The sequence below is a fragment of the Lygodium microphyllum genome, chromosome 23 (genome assembly GCF_053477565.2).
Source record: "Lygodium microphyllum isolate KBCC chromosome 23, Lygodium_microphyllum_v1.1.10, whole genome shotgun sequence".
Taxonomy (NCBI): domain Eukaryota; kingdom Viridiplantae; phylum Streptophyta; class Polypodiopsida; order Schizaeales; family Lygodiaceae; genus Lygodium; species Lygodium microphyllum.
The window spans coordinates 14,999,194-15,025,645 of NC_141157.1; the positions used below are offsets into that span (position 1 = coordinate 14,999,194).

Consider the following 26,452-nt stretch of genomic DNA (forward strand, 5'->3'; position numbering starts at 1 on the left):
TACTATACTGCTCTCCTCTTCTATCATTGAGATAATCTCTCTCTCTTGCTAGCGTAAGGATACTCTCATATTAAAGGAGTCTGTAGTTGTTGAAGAGGACATATGTGAGCCCTTCTCAAGATTGAGAGACCCAAATGCTTGAAATAAGATGAAAATTTTAAATAGCTCTAGATTTCCTAGTATATTTCCAATGCCTCTAGGCCACTATACAATGATGCAGAAAATAGGAAACTTTTATTGAGCTCAAATGTGGCCTCAAAAGAAGAAAATTTCACCTAAAGCCTTACTAACAAAACTAGCCACCAATCTCACTCTGTGATCAAATATGAAAAGTGCTTCTTCAAGGGGCAAGTCTTGATGCAAGAAGATATTTTCTTCAACTGGAGATGTTTTTCAATAGCATGTAATCAACAACCACCTAGGAATAAACCATGTTGAAGATATGAGATTGGTACTCTTATGACAAGTAATTTTTGGGAGACTTTGTTGTATTTTATTAGGGAAGAAATACCTTAATCTCTTCCATGGAAACCATGATCACTACATCATTTTGATGTTATTTCCTAAATAATAATGGGTAGCATTACTCAAGTTATTGTAGTTGGTGTTACTTATTTGTGGCTAAGAATAATTGAATGTGGTAGTAGTATCCTAGATAATAGCAATTAACTTTACCTTACATGCAAAAGTGTAAATGCAAATAACTTACTCTTCCTACAATTCATTATATATTATTCACATTGATACATTTTTAATGAAATTATTTAACTTCCCAGTTGTTAAGTGTAGATTAGACTAATTAATGAGTTCAAGAATGCAAGATAGAGCCGGTTATTCTTGGATCATTGAAGTAGATGATTACTTGGTAGTAGAAGATTATTTATATGGTAGTACTTTGCTATCAATTGAAGCATTGTTATTGTCATCACATTTATATGGTAGTACTTTGCTATCGATTGAAGCATTGTTATTGTCATCACATTTTGTATTTATGGGCTTTGTATCGATTTGAATCCTAGATTATGATTTTTTTCTATGTGACATTAAGTGGTGAAAAAAATAGAAAAATGTAAACTATATTTTTGGTCTATCTATATTAAGATGAAATAAATATATAAAATGCAAGCATAAGGAAGTGTGGCCCACTCATAATTGGGTGGAGATATATCTAAAACTTGTGTCATGCTCTCCCTCTCTCTCTTCTTTTTGTGCAAAGTATGTGCTTTGCTTCATTTGCTAGTGATTTGGGTTTGCAATGTCCACATCCAAGCCTCGATCAAAGAGTTAGTATAGGTGATTGATCAGGAGTCTTCTTGTCATGCAACACCACAAACAATGTAAGTAGAAGAGGATTAGGAGGGGGAAGACCAAGTAAATGAATGCAAGCATCAATAAGGGCAATAAAAAGAACCAAGGTTGGACCACCACTCCCACATTCACTATAATGATGATCAAGGCCAAGGCCCATTGTTAGCCCCAATGCCAACCCATGATCAACAAGAACAATAACCACCATAATAGGACCAACAACACAAAATCTTTAATGCACTCCACAACCCAATACTTCTTTGGCACGGCCTCTTAAGCACATGCCATCCTTAGAAGCGCATCAATTTTGAAAGCATAAAGATCAAGTTGAGCTTTGAACCCATGACACCCAAGACAAAGACCTACAACTTATCTACAAGGATTTTAAGGCCTCAATTTAAAACTTGTTGGAAATATGTGTGCTACTATATAAAGTGCTTTTGGGTTCACCTTGTGAGGTGCTCATAGTGAGGTTCGACTCTTGTCTATGTGACTCTTTCAAGTCTCATCCCACATGTAGTCTATAATGATATTAAATGTTTTTTTATCAGAGGTTTTTATCCTTGGGCTAGTCACAATTACCCTAAAGGTGGTCAATGTTACCCCCATGTGCCTAAGACAACACTAACTATAGCATATTCATAGACTAAATTACCCAAGATAAAAAATAGAGCACAACTACTATTTACAACTCCTTAGCAATGCTAACAACCACATTTCTTACACAATTTACTAGAGAAGCTACTTGTGGGGAATAAACCAAAGCAATTAAGATATCTATGAAAGGCCCAAGGATGAAACTTTTCCAAAAGAAAAATAAATATCACCTAATATATCAATTCTCATAAAATTATAATATGATAATAGAATACAAGTCATACAAGTAGCAAACATCAAAAGCTTAAACTTGGTCATTCTTTCTCCCTTATCCAACTTCTCTTTTAGAATATATTAGAGAAGACTCAAAAGGTGTGTAACCATGAACACAAAAATCATTGGATACAATTGTCATAGCTTTGCAAACTTTATGTCAAACTTGATGGAACACCTATTGTTTCAAGTGCTTCACTTGATTCGACAAAAGGCTACCTCTCACATAGCTGTTAGTACATCTCTCATGCTCACTGATCTATCTATCCTTCTATCAAATCCCATTACAACAAGAATGGATAGATGGACAAGGATGTATAAGCTCATCATCTTACCTTCTCAGTGACACTGCGAAGCAAAATCTCAACTATGGCTCCACAATTTGTATGGTGGTACTCAATCCACCTCCTCTACTCCATAGCTCCTGATCCAATTTGTGAGTGCTCAATCTATAAGGGAAAACATGAAGAAGAAGAGAAAGCAATACAATCTCCTTTCCTATTCACCTCAACAAGGGGAAGGACAAAAAGTATAAAGAAGAAGCTTCACTCTTCATGTCTCTTGCTCTCACATTTTAACTCTTCTTCACTCTCAAGATGAATCACAAGAATATGGAGTAGAAGCAAGAAGGAGAAGAATGCTCTCAAGATTGTACACCACAAGAATGAGCTTATCCACTCACTTTTCAGTTTTTATACATAGGGCTTTGAGTTTGGGCTTCCACTCAAGTTGGATGCTTGTACCCATCCTTATCGAGCTCTGAGTCTTTCTTACCGATAAAAAATATTACAACTTGCATAGGCATTGACTTTGGCTCTCAAAATAATATTATAAATAATAATATGTTTGTGGACATTAATCGAAAATTATTGTATGTCTTACGCCTTTGCCTTGATCTACGATTCTCTTTTCTTTTTGCTATCTTTGTCCACCTTTGCTAGTTTTGCCACTGCCTTTTCGTCACTTTTCCCATTTTATTGTTAACATTACCCCCTCCTAGCCAAGTGCCAGCCCTATGGCACTCTTCATTAGAGGTAGCATGCTTTAGCTTGCACACCGAAGATGAGTAAGGTTGGGGACAGTGGGGTGGCTATTATGAGGAGGTAGTGATTATTGTTTAAGGTTCGTTTGTGGACATTGGCATTGCTTGTGATGTCGATTGTCAAGTAGGAAGTGAAGGCTAGATGGGATTCTTAAAACTAGAGGCCTTTTGTTGTAAAATTGATTAGACTTGAATGGAATGATCAAAGCTAGTCATTGCGAATGATATTAGCTCGTGGTAGAAGCTACAAACCTTTAGGTTTGCTTGTGCTTGCAAGGGAAAACTTTTCGTGCTCTCTCCCTAAAGACATGCTAATGGATTAGGAGATGGGTTGGACTCTAGTCAACAAGTCAAAATTTTGTCCCATACCGGAGGACTTAATCCATACATAGGTTATGGTGCAATTACAATGTGAGTACATGTGCTTACATAGGCTATTGCATAGTTAGAAGATAGCTTCATGATAGTCATTTGTCAATTATTGATAAAGTCATCGGTTGATGGATAAGAGATGGGGAGTATTGTTGTTTTTGAAGGATAAGGGAGTCCAAGGGGAATCATGAGGGGAACCTCGAGCTACATAAGGAGTGCGAATCTCACAACCATGCATGTGGTGATAGAAGTTCTGTTACAATTTATCAATGAGTAGAGACTATAGTGTTAAGTGGGATTGCAGTATCGGGTGAATTCTGATAAACTTGCTAGTCGTTATGCTTCCCATACTAATGTCATAGTGATGAGAGATTCGTGAAAGTACAAAAGGAATTATGCTAGTGACTTGCCTTATTAACATGCTCTTGTATAGAAAAGGACTTGTTAGGACTCAAAGTTCTCATCTGAACCTCTGACGACATCCATTTTATCATGATCATCTGATTGTACATTTGATCTAACTCTACCTATATCTTTCAAGCCACAGTTAAGTGCTTGATGTGAGCAATGACGACTAGAGTGCAAGAGAGAAAGAGGAAAGGACGGATGTGGGCATTCAATTCATCTCAATGTGTATATATCTTCATCAACTCGACTTTCTCATCTGCAAAAAACCTAGAGGCATCATGGATTATAGGACATTGGATAGCCTCGATCATGAGCTTTGCCAAATCATAAGACTCTAGTACGACAAGCATCATTATGTGCCAAATGCGACAATTCTCCCCATCAAGCCTTTGATTTGAAGGAAGAGCCCTACAAACAATAGGGGCACCTTATGGTCCACAATAGCCTAAAACTTTATGTCAATTTTGATTAACATTGTAAATGGAATGACATGCACAAAAACAAGGCCAGCTCCCTCTAACTACGTGCATAGTATCGATGCCTACTAGGCTTTCTTTGCTTGTCCTTAAAGAGTTTCACTTGCTGGGGTTAGTGAAAATTCACAATCTACTCCCAAACACTGAAAGCATAGCCTTTTTTCCTTCACCAATAGCAATAACCTACAAAAAATAGCAACTTTGCTCCTACGTGCTTCTCTTATTCACCTCAACCTCCATAGGCTGTAAACGCAAACTTTTCTTGTGAAGAATTCTCTCAATTAGGTTTTTCCATAACCAATCAATCCTTCTACACAGCTCTGATACCATGCTAGAGTGTACTGAATGCGAGAGCGTATGGACAACATTGAAAGACAATGAACTTGAGAGAAGAGGGAGAGAAAAGAGAAGAATGTAGAAATCTATAGTTAATGAACACTAAAGTGAAGAGGGAGAATGTGGCACTACCCTTGCCTATAATAAGATGCCCATACATTATGATTGCTAAAATTGCCCAAATAACTAACAAGAAAATGCGTAAGTTCACTTGAGAGAATTGACGGTACCAAATGTAGCCTAAGAATGCTAGTCCAATGGATGAATAATCTCTAACAATTAAAGGTGGCCATATCATAAGTTCATCAACTTCCATGCCCTGATTTATGGATATCTTCTATATTGCTTATTTAACTATTTTGGCCAACCTATATTATGGTAGGACAACTACTTTATTTTTGTCCATCAAGGGAGTGTAGCCATGGTCATTCATTCATGTACTTGCAAATACTTAGTGTGCAGAGGAGCATGTGGAGTGTGAGCTAGCACTTAACCATTGTACTCTTGATTATTGTACTAGATTATCCTAATCGTATCTCGTGCATTCTCTTTCTCAATCTTGTGTCTCATTGTTCCACTACTTGTTTTGCTTTTCTAAATTGGTATCAAATGTTTACATTCGTTGAATGAATTATGCTCATGTTTGTGCCATTGGTGTGTGTTTGGAGAGATCTTGCATGTGTTAGTTAGTGCAATACCTATTAATTTGTATTGCTGTGACATTACATTGGTTGATATAATCAACCCATTTTCCACAATTGTGGTTGACCAATTGGATTGCCTGCCTATGATCATCCGTAGTATCTCTTATGTCAACTTACTATCTAACAAGAATATCTCTAATCAATGTTTGATTAGGCTTGGATATACTTTGTTGTGCACATGGATAGGTGGCAATGTGTGTGGTGTAACAATCACTAACGTTCAATATATTGAGTGCTTGGTTATTGGCATGGACCATTATTGTCCTACTCATGTGGCTAGCAAGGCCTCAATTCTTGTGGTATTGTTTGCTCATTATCTTCCATATTTCCAAACTCCAAAGTTACTTGACTATTTCCTCGTTTGGAGACTTTCCAGGGGAGCAAGATAACCTCAATTGAAAAGAAACATATTAATATCAAGTAACAATCCTTGTAGAGAGATGCATATGAAATTTTAGAAAATTTCCTATGTGAAAAAAGGGTTATTGTCCCTTGTTTTTCCCTATAGTATTCCACATCATGAGCTTTTGCAAGGGAGTGATGGCATACCTAGCTAGGCATGGTGGGCCAACAATCCCCTATCCTCAACCGCACCTAGCTAGATATGCTATACCTACCTCATAGAAACTCACGATACTATTATCATTTACAACGTAGAAATTATAATGAAAATTTGTCTAAAACTTGTGATGGTCCCTCCTTAGTAGAAGCTCATAATGTTATCATCAATCACAATGTGGGAATTATAGTGAGAATTTGTTTAGGGGTTCTTATGATGGTCACCCAAATACATGCAATCTCAAGGTAAACAGTTGAAAGAGTCTTGAAAGGGCCAAAGACAAGAGAAAAGGAAACATTGATGGGAAGCAAAGGGGAAGTGCCACACTGCCACATTCATTTAATGATACTAGCTATTTGGAAGAGCAAAAGCAAAACCAAAAACGTGATTGACACCAAGGTTGTGCCCAAAAGACCACAACAAAGAATACCCAATCACAATTTAAGCTAAGAAACAACCTCAATACTCATTGAAAGGACATGCGACCCTAAAACGGAGCTCTTACCATGTCCAACTAATGCACTAGCATGGCAATCAATGAAAATACAAGGATCTCACAATCAAAGATAGCTACAACAAGATGTTGAAGTACAAATAGTGATCTCGTAAAGGAGGAAGGTCACATGTAAATACAACTCAAATGAGTGACCACCCCACAAGTAACCAAAACTCACCAAAAGAGCCATTTCCAAGTTCCCCCAACGTGGACACACAAGCCACAAAAATGACCTTACCTACAACACCTTCTACTTAAACACAATATGAAATAGTCCAATATTTGAGAATCAAACAAAGGCTCATCCTAATCTTTGTTCACTTGTATAAAACCATCACAGTGAAAGTAACAAAGAGTTAATGCATTCTCGTGCTTTTGATTCCTCCTTTTTAAAAGACTTTAATTACGCCTTACAAGGATTGCCTACTAAGAGGAGAAAGCCAAATTTGACCAATTTAATCAATAGGAGGCATCTATGGGAATACTATATCACAACCTAGATCTATAGGAAAATACTGTAAAAACAAACCCTGACAAAACAAGCTAAAAATGCTACCACCTCAATCCAACTATTTGAAGATGAGTACAACACACAATAAGAGTATTGAGCATATAGAGCATGAAATTATAAGCCATAGGTGAAAAGTACATAGGCATAGATGAAGAAGAAACTAGTCCAATCAAGACCATAAAATTAAAAGGTTTAATAGGGGTCATACAAGAGTGGAGCCTCAACAATGTTCAAAGCATATAATGACAATGGATTTTTCATGGAGAAGAAGAAACATGCAAATATTTGGATATGCTGAATTTAACATGGGAATAAGTTATATGGAAGAACCTTAAAAAAACATGTCAAACAAGGCAGTCACTTTGCTTACCTAGCAAGACGCTTTTGCCAATGGGTATGGGACAATAACCCAAGTGGGGCATGTTTGCAATGGTTGCATATTGCGAGGGACTCAGAAAGGCATAAGTACGCAGGCTTAGAAGGCAAGCATGACAATTAACTAAAGAAGCAAGATTTTTCCGAAATGAATACTCTCATCAAGTTACTTTGCAATATGTGTAAGTAACACTATCTAGAATTAAGAATATGTTACCTAAATGCATATAGGCTTAAACATGCTCGACTTACAGACATCTAGAGCCAACCTCTCCTAGTTTATTATGAGCCTAAGCAACCTTGTTGCTGTATGTACAGATGTTATATTGTCTATGCCCAATACTGGATAGATTGTGCAGATTCGGTAAATTCAATGGTAAGCTAGAGTGCTATCCAAGTGGTAAGCTAGAGTGCTATCCAAGTGCCACACATAATAAGGTTGCAAGGAAGCCTTGATCTTTGTCCACGAGTATCTATGATGCTGGCTTGAGACTTCACTCTTATTCTGTGACTCTGCATTGCTTTACATGGCCCTTGAGGGTGAGTTGAGAAACTTCGCCAGGCGCATACTGTACAGTATAATTTGTCAATGCAATTATTCAGTCCTGTGTGAGCGCATGTGCATGGATGTGTGTGATAGAGAGAGAGAGAGAGGGGGGGGGGCATCTTGAGGGTTATCTGGTTTGCTTTTAAAAAATGCCCTCCAAGTAAACTGACAAACTGACACAGTGGCATCAATAGACTATCACCAAACTAAATTGGTTCTTGTTGACATTATAGATTGAGTTGTGAGCTGTTATTATTTAGACAGGCTAAGCTTCTTGAAATCTGCTAATGTGTCACTCTCAGTTTGTTGTGCCGAGCTTGAGGTGAAACGAACAGCAGGGATATGATGATCTCTTACTGTAAGACCAAGAACATCTGGGCGTGCATAATGACCCACGACATCAAAGTCAAACTTTGCCCTGATTATCTCCCCCAAATCTGCACACAGTGCAGGTTTAAAAATTTCAAAAAGAACAATAAGAATAAAACACTACCATGATTTGCCCTTCTCATATGCAAAAGAAAATGTGCTGACATAGACGTGGTTCACTTACCAAGGTCTGCAGAAACAAGTGCTTCATCCTCATAGTTAGGTCCTGCCAAGACAGACCCCAATGGGGAGATGATAACACTTCCTCCAGAGCAAACGATGGCATCAGGGAGTGGCTCTTCTTCTGTGCCTCCAAATACATAGTCAGGAGGTGCAGGGTAGTCTCTTCTGCGGCAAAATTGGTTTGCAGATAAGACAAAGCAGCCCCCTTCTAACGCTATATGAATCATTGATGATTGCCAACTTCCTCTTGAATCAGCAGTTGGTGCACAGTACAGCTCTATGCCTATAATTGAAACAACCAATAAGCTTGTTTCAAATGAAGGAACGACTAAAATGAAAGTCTAGCATACATAAGCACTACCAACTAGTCAAGCAAGCACTAACCTTTTGCATACATTGCAGTTCTTAGAAGTGGCATTCTGTTCTCCCAGCAAATCAGCGCCCCCAAGCGGCCAAGGGGGGTTTCAAGTACAGGCAATGTAGACCCATCCCCAAAACCCCATATCACTCTTTCAGTTGCTGTGGGCATGAGTTTCCTATGCTTTCCCAAGTACTGACCTTGTGCATCAAAGAAAAGGACAGTACAGTAAAGAGTACCACCAGCTCGTTCAATGACTCCCATGACCAAATGTACCTTGTACCTTGCTGCAGCTCCTGCCAGTCTATCTACTTCAGCACCTGCCATACAGCACCATGCATCATGAAAACCTTCCCAGTGACAATATAATCACTGGCATCTGATCAATATTAAAATAAGTTCATTAATTACTGCTAATACATCCACATTAAGACCCCAAGCCCTCTGCAGCATAACACAAATCCATCCCTCAAAGAGGGAAGAGATAGCAGAACATTTAGCACATGTTTTTAAGGCCAATTTGACTGTATTACAATGGATTCAAAATGCGTCTAAACGGAAATATACATTTTAAGTGTACACACTGTTTGATTTGTGTGACTTGGTACAGTTAGGATCAAGTTTTCTAATAAAACAAAACAACACAATCTCAAGTAAATCCTACACTATGTACCAATCAGTACTAAACACTGTCAAGTACTGTCACGGATATCCACCTGCCTTTCAATTTTACAGACCCACATAATCTAACTTCCAATTTGACAGGGTTGCAACACCATGTCCAGTGCACAAAGTATGCACCTCATATGCTTTTGTATTGGGTTCTCCCACATTTCATCAGTCCCAGCATTTAGCTGCCAGAGTTGAAGGATAAGAATGACTAATGTGAGTACCTTTCCTTATCATTTGCTGCCAATTATAGCATTTGGTTCTCACTGATGGACAAACTGGGTAAACTTGGAGGAATGCCTAAACTAACTCCTGAGGTTTATGTGGTAGGCATTAAATTGTTAAGGAGCTTTGACAAACAGGCACGAAAGGGAAACTTAATTACAGCTTGCTGTGTGTACTGGGAAAGATGATGCATCGTGAAACTATCACGTTCTAAATAGGGTTCAAACGTGAAGTTGATTCACCACCACCAATGTAGTCACTGCTGGTACGCATGGGTATACCACCCCCGTGTCTCAAGATCCACCCTATTCTCCCATCTCCAGGTGGCTACACAGTTTGCCAACATGACAATACCTAGTGGGCCACCCTACACCTTTTCATGGGAGCTTGTTTAGAGGCAGGAATCTTAGCTTGACCCCCCCTAGTTCTCATATGTGGTAGTTTGCTCTTGGGAGACCAGAAATGCCATAGCCATAGTCAAGTTGCAAGGTCTTATGCCAACATTTCATTCACAACTCCAACACTTTGACATTGACTTTGAGTGTTGGGCACATCTAGTAAACCACTTTGCAGCTCGCGATTGTACCTGATGAATTAACATTGACCATGATCTTCAAAAGGTCAAAATCATTGAAAGGGATAATTTGACTATCAAGTTGGTTGAGTGTCGGCAATTGCTCGTCGCTGAATTTGCCACCACTGGCTTATCCAAGTCAATTGATGATCAAGTCACTTTGGTCATGAACAAATTACCACAAAGATATTTCAATTTCATCCAACAAGTCATCTCACAACCCAAGTTATCCACCTGTAAATTTGAGCATCAATAACTGTGGTATGCTCAGCTGTTCAATCAATTTCATAAGAAATCTCAATATTCAAAGGAGGCCTTGACTTTCCACAAGGTGAAGAAAGGTGATGGAAAGAACAACACAAAGACTAAGTCAGGTAGTAAGGAGCAAAGTAACTCCCCTCCAAGATTGAAACCAAGTTAGCAAAATGCCACCAAAAGAATAGGTACTCTCAGCATTGCAAAAAGGCCAGCTATTTTGAGAACGAGTGTTGCCCAAAGGCCAAGGGCAGTCCACCAAGACTCCATCCTCTTCCCCATCTAGGAACTTGAGCACATCAAGCTAGGGCCCTTCAACCCCATCTTCACAGCTGAGAGGGGGTCATCCTCCACCTTAGCAAGGTAGATCCACGGCTCACATGGCAACATGACTGTTTGCCCCCACTTCACCCGGACTTTGGTCCTCACGCACTCCTTGTCTCCCTCAAGGATAGACTTGAATAAGTCCCCATCTATTTCTAAGCTGCCTTCTATATTGAGTGCACAAACAAAAGTAGTTCATCCCACTTTTCCTAGAGATCCTTTGATCTAGTGGATTGTGGAGTCTTCTTCCGGTTCAGAAGTCAGTGACACCAACTAGAGATCTGTCACACCTCTTGCATGCATATATTGGTTCTTGCAAGGCACGCTCTAGCCTAGCTTCTCTCTTCCATTGCATATTCCTACTCTCACTTTCCTACATCTTCAGTGTGCCAACCTTTTGGTAGGGGGACCATCTCAAAACCACCCAACACATTGCACTCCAAGCACTTTTCATTGAGGTTGATTTATGTGTGTTTTATGGTCTTATGTGGTATTTTTGCTCTTAAGTTGTCTTTTGCAAGTTGGCACTGACCCTTCTAGGACCTATTGGTCGATTGGAGTAGAGACTTCGATTGTTCAACGCTCCTTACCTTGGTTGCTCTTCCTTAATGGAGCTTTACACTCTAGGCCAACAAGCATAGTTGCCTCCGTATGTGGTACGAAACAGTCCGTACGGTACAATCCGTACGTTACCGTACGGTACGAATTCGTACGTTAAAATTGGCATGTTTTGGCCACCTGGCCTGCGCGTCCTCATTCCATGTTTCCTGCACCTCCGCGTCCCGCGTTTCCCACATTTCGTGCACTTGCACTTTTTCGGGGGGGTGGGAAGCCTTGGATACCTCACCCCACCCCCTTTTCCAAATTCCAACTTCCAGCCATGCAAAAGGTGCTCCTCTTTGGATTCCTTCCAGCTTGCAGGCTGCAGCCCTCTCTTTGGATTCCTTCTCTCTTTGACTGTTTGAACTTTGAACTTTGACCCTTCTCTCATCTACAAAAGGTGCTCCTCTCCTCCAAGGCTCCATGCTTCCACACCAATTCAGCAAGCACTTACAAGTTACCATTCTCATCTTCCTCTCTTCGATCTTGATTCTTGAATGGACTTGTGATTTGTCATTCTCGAACCTCACCTCCCATCCCCTCTTTCCCGCACCCTATCGAAGCATTTTCCATTCTCAAATCTCATCTCCCTCCCATCCCCTCTATCCTGCACCCTATCAAAGCATTTGCCATTCTCATCTCCCATTCCCTCTCTCTCACTCTTGCTCTTTCAACTTTACCCCAACCCTTGGGCCTCTCGAGTCTCCCTCCCTTTCAACTTTCAAGAGTCAAGACTCAAGCATCTCTCTCTCTCAACTTTACACCTGAGGGCATCTCAGATACAGTCAATAGCACCATTGGGGTGAAACAAAGCTGTCCACTTTCACCGACACTATTTGGGTTGTATATAGATGAAATTTCAGAATATGTGGACAGGACTGGTGGGGCCGGAGCCAGCCTAGCTGCAGTGCTGATACCATTACTGCTTTATGCCGATGATATTGTACTTATATCTGACTCACCTGAGGGACTAAATAGACACTTGGATGCATTATTAGCTTTTTGCAGAGATAGAGATCTTAAGGTGAACCTTGGGAAAACTTAAGTTATGGTATTTAACACTTCAGCTGCTTGGGTGACAAGAGCTGAGCACCAGTTTACTTTTGATGGAGAGCCAGTGGAGATAGTTAGGCAGTATGTCTATTTGGGGGTCACATTGAAGGGACCACAGTTCTCTTGGAGAGAGACATCAGAGGCTCATTTGGCAAAAGCATATGCAGCCTTAGGTGCATTGGAGAGGCAATGTGCTCACATACAATTTCATGAGGCCGCGCACCAAATTGTGGCTTTTTGACACCCTGGTAACACCCACACTCCTATATGGGGCAGCTATTTGGGATCCGAGTCTCTTTCACACGAGGAGACAGCCTTTGGGAGACCAGGATGGACCAGAGAAGGAATACTATGACGGGTGGGAGCATATGGAAAGACCATTGGTCATGATGATCTCACGTATGATACGAGTGAAGAGCTCGATCCCACATGAGATTATCAAAGCTGAGTTGGGAGCATCACCCATGGTGGTTGAGGCCTTGGTCCAGGCAGTGACTTTCATACATAGACTATGGGAGCTCCCCCAAGATAGATACCCACGGCTGGCCCTAGCCTCTTCTAGACAATTAGCAGCAGATGGTGACAGACATTGTTGGTATGCTCAAATGAGTACATGGATGAGTCTACATGGGCTGCAGATTGACAGACTACCCCCCTTTGACTATAGCCTGGATTGCCCTACACTTGACCTAAGCCGATCAGAGCTAAACCATGTGATCAAAGCAGACATACTAAAGTTAGATACGAAGAAGACCTGGATCCGACCCCCCTCCCCCCATGGCACGAGGATGGCACACTACCAAATCCACTTCCTTCAAGTATCTGAGGATGGTTTCATCACCCGACCCAATTACATGGACACACACCTGCCTCATGGACTACGCACAGTTATTGGTCAAATCCGCACCTCATCTCACCACCTGAGGATTGAGACAGGCAGATGAGAGGGTACACAGACAGAAGAACGCATATGCCCACTATGCGACAGAGAGCCAGAGATAGAGGAACACTACATCTGCCGATGCACTGTATATTATGACATACGAGGTAGATACTACTGCCTGTTTCGAGAGGGTTTTGGACCCTTGAGACGGATCATGCAGTTTGAGGATCAGAGATGCTTGGGATTCTTCCTCTTGGAGCTCCAGAGGCGCAGAGCAACAATTCTACGGAGTAGGAGGCCCCCACAGCTCGGCTCACATAGACAGAGAGCAGTCACTGACTTTTTCATTGATACACGACAAAGTATGGCAGATACCACTACTACTGCCACACAGCCTACAGGAGTACATCATCATTGGACCTCATCTTCTGTAGGTGTCCCTTTGGATAGAGCAGTGGCACTTAGCCACTCTAGGCGTCCACGTCCACCCAAACGAAGGCCTAGACATCCACACCATAGACAAATTAAAGCCATTATTGAGCGCCACAGGAGACAGATGCCGAGATGCCTCAGCCATGCAGAGATACACCTCCTTAGAGAATAGACCTAAGGATATGTCTAAGGATAACTCTCCTTAGAGATCATTGACATGTTTCGCTTTTATAGGACACTATTTCATTTTTTCAGTTTTATAGGCATGTTTTTTCATCTTTTCTTGTTCCAGATGAGAAACACACCATCATTGTATGTATTGCTTTGGTCTCATAGGCCACATTGGCCTTTTAGAGACATTAATATTCTCTCTCTTTCTCTCTCTCTCTCTCTCTCTCTCTCTCTCTCGGGCCTCTTTATTCCTCATCAGCACCATGACTCGTGAGAAGCACGAGGCCTTCAATTTGCATGCGATTCATGTGGAGAGGGACACAAAGAAGTCCAACTCCCACCATTGGACATGCAAGTATTGCGGGAAGTGCTATACAAGTGGTGCAACTCGGCTTCTCCAACATCTTTCCAAGACAAGGGGCCAAGTTGCTCCATGCAAGGAGGTCCCTCAAAACAGTGCGGAGGAGATTCTCGCCAAGATAAGAGGGGGATCCACAAGAGGAGGAGGAAGTGGCTTATCGGCACCAACTCCTATGCCTACTAATGAGGAAGCATCCAATGTGGGCGTATCTTCAACCGATGCAGGAGAGGCCTCTACCATTGGTGGTGGGGGACTCCGCATCCGCATCCGGCTCCGGTAAAAGACAAAGAGTGGAGGCTCATGCGGTACCGGAGAGACAATCGTCTCTCTCTCAAGCTCCTGGTCATGTGTGGATCGGTTGCCTTTCTTATAGAAGGGCAACGACTTGCGGACATTGAAATTGCACGCACGGTGATTGAGTGCAATCTTGCATTCAATGTCCTAAAGCAAGAGCAATGGAAGAAGATGGTAAAAGCCATTGCCAATGTGGGTCCATGTGAAGGATGGACCGGTGTCACATACAACGACATGAGGACCAGAAAGATTGATAAAGAGAAGGAGAGGATTGATAGAGCTCTTGATCCTATTCGGGCCGCATGGATAAAATATGGTTGCTCCATTCTCACCGAGTGATTGTAAGAAACAAAGTATCATCAACATACTCGTCTCATGTCCCTTTGGATCCTATTCGTCTCTCTCTCAAGCTCCTGGTCATGTGTGGATCGGTTGCCTTTCTTATAGAAGGGCAACGACTTGCGGACATTGAAATTGCATGCACGGTGATTGAGTGCAATCTTGCATTCAATGTCCTAAAGCAAGAGCAATGGAAGAAGATGGTAAAAGCCATTGCCAATGTGGGTCCATGTGAAGGATGGACCGGTGTCACATACAACGACATGAGGACCAGAAAGATTGATAAAGAGAAGGAGACGATTGATAGAGCCCTTGATCCTATTCGGGCCGCATGGATAAAATATGGTTGCTCCATTCTCACCGATGGATGGAGTGATTGTAAGAAACAAAGTACCATCAGCATACTCGTCTCATGTCCACTCGGCACTTACTTTTTGCGGGTCGTAGATACCGGAAAGAGGGCGAGAAAAACGATGGGCGCATTCATCTACCGCTACATTCGACAAGCTATCATTGAGGTATACATTGCAATTTGTGTTTTAAATTTGTTTCACTTTCTTTCATTATGATAACATCATGATTCATAATTGAAATTTGATCTATACATAACTTGTAATTTGTAAATTGTGGTTGTAAGTGGACCCCTCAAATGTGGTGCAAGTTGTTACACTGACAATGCATCGAATTGTCAGCGTATGGACCGTTTGCTTGAGGCCGAGTTCCCTACGATTGTATGGACTCCATGTGCAAGTCATTGTTTGGACTTGCTCATGGAGGACATTGGGAAGCTCAAGTGGGTGAAGAGGGTGGTCCGCAAAGCTACATCAATTGTCACATTCTTCACAGTAAAGGTAAAGGTGCTTGCGATGTATCGTGAGCATAGCACACTAGAGTTGAAGAAGCCTTCTTAAACTCGCTTTGCTTATATGTGGTTATTGCTGAAGCATCTTTATGAGGTGCGGTACGCCTTGCGCTAGACAGTGGTGTCCACTCTATGGAATGAGTGGGATGAGCATGAGACAGAGGAGGCCAAAGCCATACAGTGCTTGTGCCTTAATGAACAATTTTGGCAAAAAGTTTGTGTCATTGTCATTGTCGTGACTCCCTTTTATAGGGTGTTACGTATGAGTGATTGCGAGGGGTCCATCATGGGCCTTCTCATTCACTTCTTTAGAGCAGCATTGGTCGAGGCATGTGCTTGTATAGTGATCACAGAGACACAGCCTGCACATGTTTTAGAGATAGCAGAGAGGAGATGGGAGTGGATGCATAAGCCCATCCATGGTTTTGCCGCATTGGTACATCCGGTCTACAAGTCACCGACGGTCATGGATAATAGAGAGTTCCGTTCAGACCAGCTTGCTTATTTGACTCGTGTGGTCCCTGTTGATGACCACAATGCAGTGCTAGAGGAGCTAGAATGCTATGCACATCAGAGAGGGCATGTGGCTTTTGCTTCTCCCACTTGTTGGAGGAGAGAGTCACTTATGAAGCCTTTATTTTGGCGGCAAAACTTTTGATATGCAGTGGAGACCCTTTAGCCCTTGGCCATGAGGATCCTTGCCCAGGATTGATATTCGGGTGTATGTGAAAGAAACTGGAGTGCCTATTCTCTCATTCACACAAAGATTCGCTATCAGCTTAGCACACGACAGTTAGAGCGGCTAGTCTATTGCCGCACTAACTTACGCATGATGACAGCTATGATGAGCATGGATAGTCCGAAGCAAGTAAAGTTTAAACACTTAACCATAACATTTAAAATTTGTTGTAACTTTTAAACTTTGAACTTTGAAGTTTAAAAATTATACTTTATAATTTAGAATTTAGCATTTATAATGATCAATCTTATGTGCATCACTGCACTGTGTAGGTGAATGTTGATATATTTAAGTTAACGGGCAACACTCTTCCGAGTATATATAAGGAGGTGGACGAGGAGCAGGAGATGATTTTTGCAAAGCTCTATAGAGGGCTTATAGTAGCAAATACTCGTGACACTCGCAGTTAGCGTGCTCGTGGGCGATGAGTTCGAGTAGGTGGTAGCAAGGGCATGGTCATTTGATGCCCTCCATCATCGAGGAGGGGTGGTTCAAGTGGCTTGCAGATATATGTAAGGCAGGGCTCTAGTAGCTCACATCCTGTGCCTGATGATGACATCCCCCCCTTGCTTACATAGCTGCCACCTAGGGAGCCATCATTTGATGGTGATGGTAACCTTATCAGTGAGGATGAGTATGAGTGTGTCTCATCATCGGATACCGAGGAGTCATCTTCAGACTCTCTTGATGAGCACTCAGATGGTTCTGACGATGATGATGATGATGATGATAGTGATACATCATCATAGATTCATTATTCATATGACATAGGTCTCTCTTTTTTTTTGTATCAGATATAATAGACTGTAGTTGTATCGCATGTTTTGCGTAGCCCATGCCACTGCGATGGTCACCCTCATGTATTCAACTTATTCTGTAATGAAATGGCTATTTCCACTTTAGACATGTATTCTATGATCTATCATTTAATGATTTATGGTTTTTGTTATTTAAAAAATCATCTTAATTTTTTTTCGTACTAATATTGTATTGTACCTTATAAAATCATAAGATACCAATTAGTACCGTATTTTATTGTACCGTACCATATCATACCTTTCGTATCTGACAACTATGCCAACAAGGAACCTTTTTGTCTCGAGGCCAAGATCTTGCCTTCCTTGAGGTGCCCTTGAAGACCATTCATTTTGGACATGCAATTTACTCTTCTCCTTGGAGTGCTTCTCTTTTCCCCCATAAACATCAACATCAACATCAACATCTTGAGTGAGGGGAAGTTTACTTCTCCTTCCATAGTTCAATGGTAAGAGAGGACGGTCTTCTACTCTTGGTGCCTACAAGATTTTGATTTACTTCAAAGACATAATCATTTTGGTACTATTGTATCATTATCTGTATCATCGAGGATGATTATGACTATAAAAGGGTGCTTGTGACAAGTGAACAAATCCCCTATGAGGGCACTATCCAAGTGGCACCATGGCATAGCATTTTGCATGGGCATGACATCTTGCATTGCCTTTGCATTACCCCATGCATTGGCATCCTGTTCTTGTGAACATACATCTGTGTCAATTTATTCATTTTTAATCAAAAAGCGGTGGACTCTCAATCCACCATATTCACACCAACTCCCATAGTAGTCTCCTAGGGCAGTCCTCTTACTTGCTTTTACCACATACTCCCCATAGCTTCTTTCATCATGGACACCTAGGGATGGTCAGGACAACTTGTCTGTTTTGTGATGCGTTGGGTCTAACCATCCCTTTTATTCTCCCGTCCAGGCATGGATTACTCAATAGGACAAAAACTATCATTTAATACACTAAAAAAAGAGTTTAATGTGTTATATCTACCTAGCAAGTTCTATTAGGCCACTAGCAACTAATGAGTACCCTCTTTCCAATGCCTTTGCCTCTTCATAGTAATCACTTGGGCTCCCTTGGTAAGATATCCATTGCCTCTATAGTCTTGATAGACCAATAGGCAGTTAACAAGCCCCCTTTGCCCAATGCCCTAGTTGCTTTGGGGTGGGGTGCCTTGAGAAAAAGAAAATGGGCTTGAGCTATCTTAATTACCGCTTCCTAGCTCACCCGTTTTGGTCCTGAGAGGGGTGTTGAGCTAAAAATGCATTCTAAACTCAATTAGCTCTTACTAACAGCCCGAGATCTCAAAATTACCCAACTTTTATTAAAAAGAAACGTAATCCTAGAGAATGTATGTGCCCCATAAGCCAAACCCTAATTTGGGAGGACTTATCCATCTATGAATGGACAGGCTGCCCAACACTCAGCCCTAATCTCATTTTTGCAAATTACCGGTGCTCAAACTCTCTTATCCACACCCTGCATAGAGGATATCTGAGTTGGAGTTGTTTACTGCTGCTCAAACTCTCTTGTCCACACTCTGCATGGAGGATATCTGAGTTGGAGGAGTTGTTTACTGCTGCTTGCTGTTGGCACCGGCTTTCAGACACCCCAGAACTGCTGGCAACTATTGTTCAGCCCCTCTCCATTACTGGTGACTGCTGACTTGACCTATGCTACAACTGGCAACTTGTTACCGGCCTATTTGATTGCAATATAGCATGCATTTACTGCTGATTACTGCCTGCCAGCATGCATTTACTGCACATCAGCCTGCAAGGACAGCTGATGTCACTTTCCAACTGCTGTACAGCCTTCGTTCGCCATCATTTGGCTGTGTTATGCTAACTGCCACATCATCATCCACTACTGAGTTTGCTTTTTTCTACACTGCCTAGCTCTATCAGACACTGATTCAACCTTCCCTGCTACATTTCGGGATCCGTCAAAGTACAGCACTCTCTACTAGTCATACTCTCTGCCTCAGTCCTCGAGACACTAAGAGTTGGAGGGCCAATATTTCAACTTTGCATGGTGTGTTTGCTGCATTAAGTATCATACGTATATTCATTCATTGTTTTTGTCAATTTACATTGTCTCTGAGTTACCCTAACCCTTACTTTGTTCTTTATTAGTTTGCACTTTGTCACACAATTGTGTTTGTTATCTATATTGAGTATGTGAAGAAAAACCCTAATGCAGAAACATAAATGAAAGCATACAGTTTAGCATAATCTCAACACAAAACACAAGGCTAGGTTAACTCAAAGACAATGAACACAATGAAAATTTGAATGAATGACTAAATACTGAATATACAATGGTCATGCAACAAACAAATTGTACAACGAATGAAAATTGTACCCCGAACTCTCCTATCTCAAGGACAAAGGTAGAGGTGATGAGCAGGAGAGTGTGTCATACTCTTGACGAATCCCGAAACACAGGAAAGTAACCTCAGAGTGTCAGACACCAGCAAATGCAACAGAGAATGTTGGATCTGGTGATAGATAGATAGTGAGGAGAGAGGAAAACTGCAAACACAACCTCCAAGAGCAAGATGACAAACAAGAGAGCACTAGGGAGTGATAAATGCAAGGAACAAATGCAAAGGCAGCCTGCTGGTACAAAACCCAACCTTCTAGAGAGGTCGCTTGCTACAAATGGGGATGATGCTAGAGCAGCAAAATGCAGAGTTGATGCTGCTAGGCTGAAACGCAGGGTACTCAAAGGTGGGCAATAGCTCTTAACAGCTCCTAGGGGTGAAAACCACGAAGATGAGGCTAGCAGCACATGCCTAACCGATGTAGATAACAATGGATAGCTTTGGGTAAGATGTCATTGGCGAACGGGGGTGTAGGCAACGAAGCTAGAGGGTTTGAAACCTGTAAAAACGAGATTGGGCTGAATGGAGGGAAGCCTACCTATTTATAGAAAGTTTCGAGATCTTGCACCATGCACCGTTTTAAAACTCTCTTAAATTGCGCATCATTTTAGGGTTTTCATTAATTAAGCATTTTTTGGAACTATTTTAAGAGGCTAATTCTAGATGTAATGCTTACTTTAGCTCAATGCCCCCTCTCAAGCCCAAAAACTAAGCCAAAAACAAAGGCCATTCCAAGGTTTTGTGTGTTTTTGATTGTATGTGTTTTTAGCCGAAGGCATCCCATCCCAAATTAGCCACGGTATTGAACAAAGGGTGCACGTGGCTATCCAGTGGCCTACCAAGAATATAGAGGTGATGGTTATCTTACCAAGGGAGTTCAAGTGGTCAAAACAAAAAGGCCAAGTGCATGTCGACTGCACAATGGATTACTAAGTCTTGCAAAGGTGGATGGAACTACAATGAACTTTTTTTTTTCCTAGGAGAGTTTGTTTCAAAAAATGTGGGTGGCAGCCGATTAAGTAATAGATGGGAGACTAGTTGTTAGACCCAAAGGCTTTCATAAAATAGCTACATGCTGTGTTTGTGGTGTAGTGATCAAATTGCCCACAAGGCCAATGGCACTCTCACTGTCACAGTAGACAATGGTGGAAAAGTCGCACGGAAACTAAAGAGCCGCTAGTAAGATCCTCAAGTAGATAGCCTCTGTGGTACCATCAAAGAGAGCCCTATACTTAGCATTGGCCATAGCTGACATGGGAACTCTGGGTGTTAGAAACTCCTGCCAATCAAAGTCAATGTGTCCTTGCAAACATAAACCAGAATCATAAGTTAGACCATAAAAATAGGTACATTGCAAATATCTCAAAATACGAAGACATGCAATCCAATGTGACATCCTAGGTTTAGTGAAATACTGACTAAACAAACTAATTGAGTAAGCTAAATTTGGCCTAGTATGAATCAAACTAAGGAGTTTCTCTACCACAGATCTATAGGTATGCTTGTCGAAGGGTTGACCTAGGGTATCCCTAGAAAGATGGACAGTCGGATCAAGAGGCGTGGCACTAGGCCGTGTTTGATCTATGTAATATTGGTTCACTAGTTCAAAAGCGTACTTCTATTGTGACACCAAAATACTTCCCCCAGATCGCGTCATGTCGGGGCATGGTGGGGGGGAGGGGGCATCGCGACACCCCGCATCACCCCCCACGACACGGCACACCCCCCACCCCACCGCACCCCCCCACGACGCGGCGCCTCCCCCCCCACCCCACCTCGAAAAACCCCGCTCCATCCACACCACCCCACCACTCCTCCAAAAACCCCGCTCGACCCACCGTGCCCCGCCTCACCCCCCCACGACACGGCACACCCCCCACCCCACCGCACCCCCCCATGACGCCCCCCCGCACCCCACCTCGAAAAACCCCGCTCCCTCCAAGCCACCCCACCACGCCTCCGAAAACCCCGCTCGACCCACCCCACCCCGCGTCACCCCCCCACGACACGTCGCACCCCCCCACCCCACTGCACCCCCCCACGACGCCCCCCCGCACCCCACCTCGAAAAACCCCGCTCCCTCCACAGCACCCCACCACGCCTCCGAAAACCCCGCTCGACCCACCCCACCCCGCATCACCCCCCACGACACGGCGACCCCCCCCACCCCACCGCACCCCCCCACGACGCCCCCCCCCCCACCCCACCTCGAAAAACCCCGCTCCATCCACACCACCCCACCACTCCTCCCAAAACCGCGCTCGACCCACCGTGCCCTGCCTCACCCCCCCACGACACGGCGCACCCCCCACCCCACCGCACCAGACTTCCTCCTCTAGATAACCGTTCAAAAAGACACTTGATATTTATTTGAAAGATTGTCCAGCCGTAGTGAGCGGCAAGCTTAACCAACAAACAAAATGATGTCAACTACGTACAGGAGCAAAGGTTTCTTCATAGTCAATGCCTTGCTTCTATCGAAACACTTGCACTAGAAGGCGAGCCTTGTACTTGTCTAAAGTCCCATTAGCCTTTAGCTTAGTTCTTGATGAATTTCTTGCGGCTTGGATAATCCACCAAGGTCCAAGTTTCATTTCCGTTAATACTCTGTAGCTCCTTTTTCATGGCCTCTTGTCTTTGGGGATGTTGAAGAGTCTCCTACCAACTTTTCAGCTTAGGATGCATTATGCAATCAATGTAAACAGTGATGCAAATGATACATGAGGTGCAAGCTGGGCACATCTTCTAGGGATCTTCGAAGTAGAATCGGGTGGAAGGATCCTTGAATCTCGCGTGGTATACTAGTACTAGTAAGGTAATGGGTCTCTGGGAGGGGGCCTAGGAATTGAAGAATTTGCGGATGGGTTAGGAACGGATAGTAGACTTGACTAGAAAGACACTATCTCCAAGAAAATAATGTGAGAAAAGGACTAAATCCGATGCAGAAAATTGCACAATGTCCCTCTCATCAAGCACATGCCTCCTAATGATCACCTTGTTTCTTCATGCCTCTAGGATTGAAGAGGCAATTGGCTTTCGCTTTAGAGGAGTATTTTACAAAAATCAAGAGATTAGCTCGAGAAGTCAGCTTGCCTATCTTATCATCAAGGATGTGCGTGTAGGTATGACTCCCAAAGACTCTAACGTGGAAAACTATAGATTGGAAGTCAAAAGATGCCTCATACAAAGTTGTCTGAAAGACAAATGTAGTCAAGCACCGATTGGGAATGTACACTGAAGTGTTAACAGCCTTGATCCAAAGGCGCTCAAGGAGTTTTGCTACGAACAATGTAGAGCGTACCATGTTCATGGTCCAGTTCCTACGCATTATGACTCCATTATGTGAAGGGGAGCTAGTAGAGGTAAGCTAGTGTGAAATGCATGCTTTTATAGAAACTCAAAAAAGTCATGGAAAGTGAATGCTACCCCACTACCATACTCATGCATCCTATATGACAACCAGTCTAGTTATGCACTAGCAGCACCCAAGCAAAAAAATATGTGAAGGCATCGCACTTATGCTTGAGAAAGTACACCCATATGTATCTAGAATGATCATCCACAATAAAAAAGGAGTACAATGTAGGGGTTTTAAGGTGGTGATGGATATTGGCCCACAGATCAACATGAGTCAATCTAAAAGGCATCTCAGCTTGGAAAGAATTGGGTCATGTGGTACAAGCCACTAGACTATGCTTCATAATGAGCAATCACTAAACCAGTTTGAGAGTCAAGGACCTCAACAGTGGTTGTTGAGAAGAAGAATGCTCGATTCAACCAGCAAAGTTGTTGAATGGATAATAAGTTCATTCCAAGTTGGGAGACATAGTATACATCATCCAATGTAACGTGATTTGGACCTTGGTTAGTGGCAAAACTAACATGACTGTGAGCTTGACTCTTGGTCAAGGAGTTGTTTCCAACTTGGACTTGCTTGGTTACAGGGCCTCGAAAAATGAAAATGTCATTAATAGGGATCATATGGTGGATAGCTCCACTATCCACAATCCAAGAAATAGTTGTAGTAATCAGTTGTGATGGGTGGGCCTCGTTAGGAAGCAACTCATAGATGTGTACAACTTGTATTCTCAAATGTGTCAAAAGATGACGTACTAGCGAGACAGTAGGGTTTGCAAGGAGGAACACGGAGTGAACTCGACAAACATGGAGAAGAGAAGAGAGAAGAAACTCTGATGAATGGAATGAGGAAGACCTAAATCATGGAGTGAATGTGATACAAGGGAACAAAGGTGCTGTAGCACAAGGAAGATGATGAAGACAGCCATGAACCACGAACCGCAATGTCCTCCTAAAGGGGTCTGAGGGTAGTGGAGAGGCTGGAGAGAAGAGGTGACGGACTGAATGAATCAACCATGAGAAATGAATGAGAGAGTGGCCTATAAATAGGCACATTCAGTCTAGGATGGCGCCCCTTTTTGGGGCTGCAAACCCTAAACGCAAAACGTAGAAACGCAAACTGCGGGTGAAGAGTTTCTCAATACCCCCTCTCAAGCCCAAAAAGGGGAACAAGAGAAGAGTGAGGTGGAGATGCAATGCTACATGCTGAAGAATGCTCATGCAATAGGCCCTTTGGACAGTGCCCCTCGTGGGGAAATTGTTCACTTGCCCAAGCGCCCTAGTACAAAGATGATGAAAACATGCAACGCATAGGAGGAATGTCGGACTTTGTGTGGTGCTGAGAACCATAAGGATATTCCCGTACTCAATCTTGGGAGGTGGCTCCATGCTGACCAAGTGACCAAGGCAAGAAGATGTAGAGGACCCCTAAGATCCAAGATTTCCACCGCAAAGAAAACCTGCAGTAAAGACCAGTAGACAGAGTGAACTGGAGAACCCGGAACACAACCTCGAGAGAGAAGCCACTAGCTCTGTGCATCCATGCTGGAAGGAATACGAAGGCCTCGTCACCGAGTCGTGGCTAAACCTCTGAGGTCCCGATCTAGGTGGTATCTGAAGATCCTAGGTATCAGTAGAAGAGATGATTGGTCGAAGATAGCCACCCCAAGAAAGTAGAGGATGGGTGAAGAACTTCATGTGGAGTAGTTTCCCCCTCTGAGGTGGGAGGTGGAGGGGTCCCCGCTGAAGTCGAAGAAGAAGTAGATGCCTCCTCTGAGGGCAAAGAAATAACATTCCCCTCTGAATCCCCCTCTGAAGTAGATAGGGAATCCAAAAACTCATGGATCACAGACTCCGAAATGTCTGATGATGAAGGAAGTGCCGCCGATCGTGCCGAAGAAGGTATCTGGGGTGCCAAAGAGCTCCCAAAGGTAGCCTCTCGAACCTGAGTAGTCGAGGGTGGGAAAGAGTGGGGCTCAGAATGAGCAAGAGGTGGGAAATAGTCGTTGTCTCTCAGTGGAGCGGACTGGGTAGCCGAAAAAGAGGAAGGAGTCGAGCAGCCACTGTCTCTCAAAGGATCAGACTGATGAGGAGACGGTATCAAACAATCACTGTCTCTCGATGGAGCGGACTGTAGATCTGTAGGTCGTGGAAGCCACTGTACCTGAAAATAAGTGGGAGAAGACTGCCGCTGACATTGCGACGATCTCTAGGAGATCGTAGCACCAATCGATCCTCCATGTGCTTGAAAGGACTTAGTGCGCATCAGATGCCCCTTATTGCCTTGAGCATAGTACTTTGATAGTCGATGCAGAACGATCTCGGTGGCCCAGAAAGGAGAGGTGGCACAAGGAGTACCTGGTGGAAGACGCATATACTCCAGAGGGGTGGGGAGCAAAGGTTGAAGTCGGCAAGTATTGGTGGTATATCCGATGATGCCACAGTAGGAGCACCCAGTAGTTTGGACATCTGTTGGTAAAGAAGCCATGGATACCAGTGTGTCTTGCTGAAGAAGAAAGAGGTCAACCACCATGAACCGCGAACCGCAATGTCCGCCTCAAGGGGTGTGAGGGCAGTGTGAAGCACGAACCGCAATGTCCGCCTCAAGGGGTGGGAGGGTAGTGGAAGGGCTGGAAGTGAGCTGCCAGTGGGAGGAGGATGTGACCAGCAGTAAGAGGTTGCAATCAGTAGAAAAATGCAGGTGAGGAGAGAGAAAGACTAAAAACGCAAGCAGATTGGGTGTAGCTGCCGACAGCAGGAGCTGAGCCATTGGGGTAGACAGGAAACAACTGCCAGGATGCAAGACAGGCCAGGATGCAGGGTGGAGCAGGCCAGCGGTAGAAGACAGCTGCCAAGAGTTGGGCGGAGCCGGCCAGCAGCAAAAAAACAGCCGCTAGGAGCTGGGCAGAGAAGGCGGAGGTCAGCCAGCTCCAAACGCAAGCTAGGCTGAGCCTTGGGCTGGTTTGATTGAGCTGCAGGCTGCAAACGCAATTTAGAACAGCAGCCAAAAAAGTGTTGATGCAGCGGAAGAAGAAGAGAAGTTGATGCTAAACTCGTTACTGGTCTTTGCCTTCACTGGAGTGGAGGATCTTCGCTACTAGGTGAGCAGATCCAGCTCTGATACCATGTCAAAAGATGACGTACCGGCAAGACACTAGGGTTTGTAGGGAGGAACACGGAGTGAACT

The 26,452-nt window shown here is 43.1% G+C and overlaps 1 protein-coding gene across 4 annotated transcripts in view; it reads right to left on the minus strand.

Moving 5' to 3' along the window:
* Nucleotides 1-7,571: 7,571 nt before the first annotated feature.
* LOC148015913 (bifunctional nitrilase/nitrile hydratase NIT4A-like) overlaps nucleotides 7,572-26,452 on the minus strand; it is a 77,272-nt gene continuing 58,391 nt past the window's right edge. For 2 of the 4 annotated variants that reach the window (XM_087663746.1, XM_087663745.1), the window contains exons 4-6: nucleotides 8,941-9,234; nucleotides 8,558-8,839; nucleotides 7,572-8,441 (exon numbers count right to left, since the gene is read on the minus strand). In XM_087663746.1, the coding sequence (XP_087519872.1) occupies nucleotides 8,257-8,441; nucleotides 8,558-8,839; nucleotides 8,941-9,234 (761 nt within the window). In that variant the 3' untranslated portion in view covers nucleotides 7,572-8,256. The remainder of the gene's footprint in view (nucleotides 8,442-8,557; nucleotides 8,840-8,940; nucleotides 9,235-26,452) is intronic. The other 2 variants (XM_087663748.1, XM_087663747.1) reach the window with 2 other exon arrangements.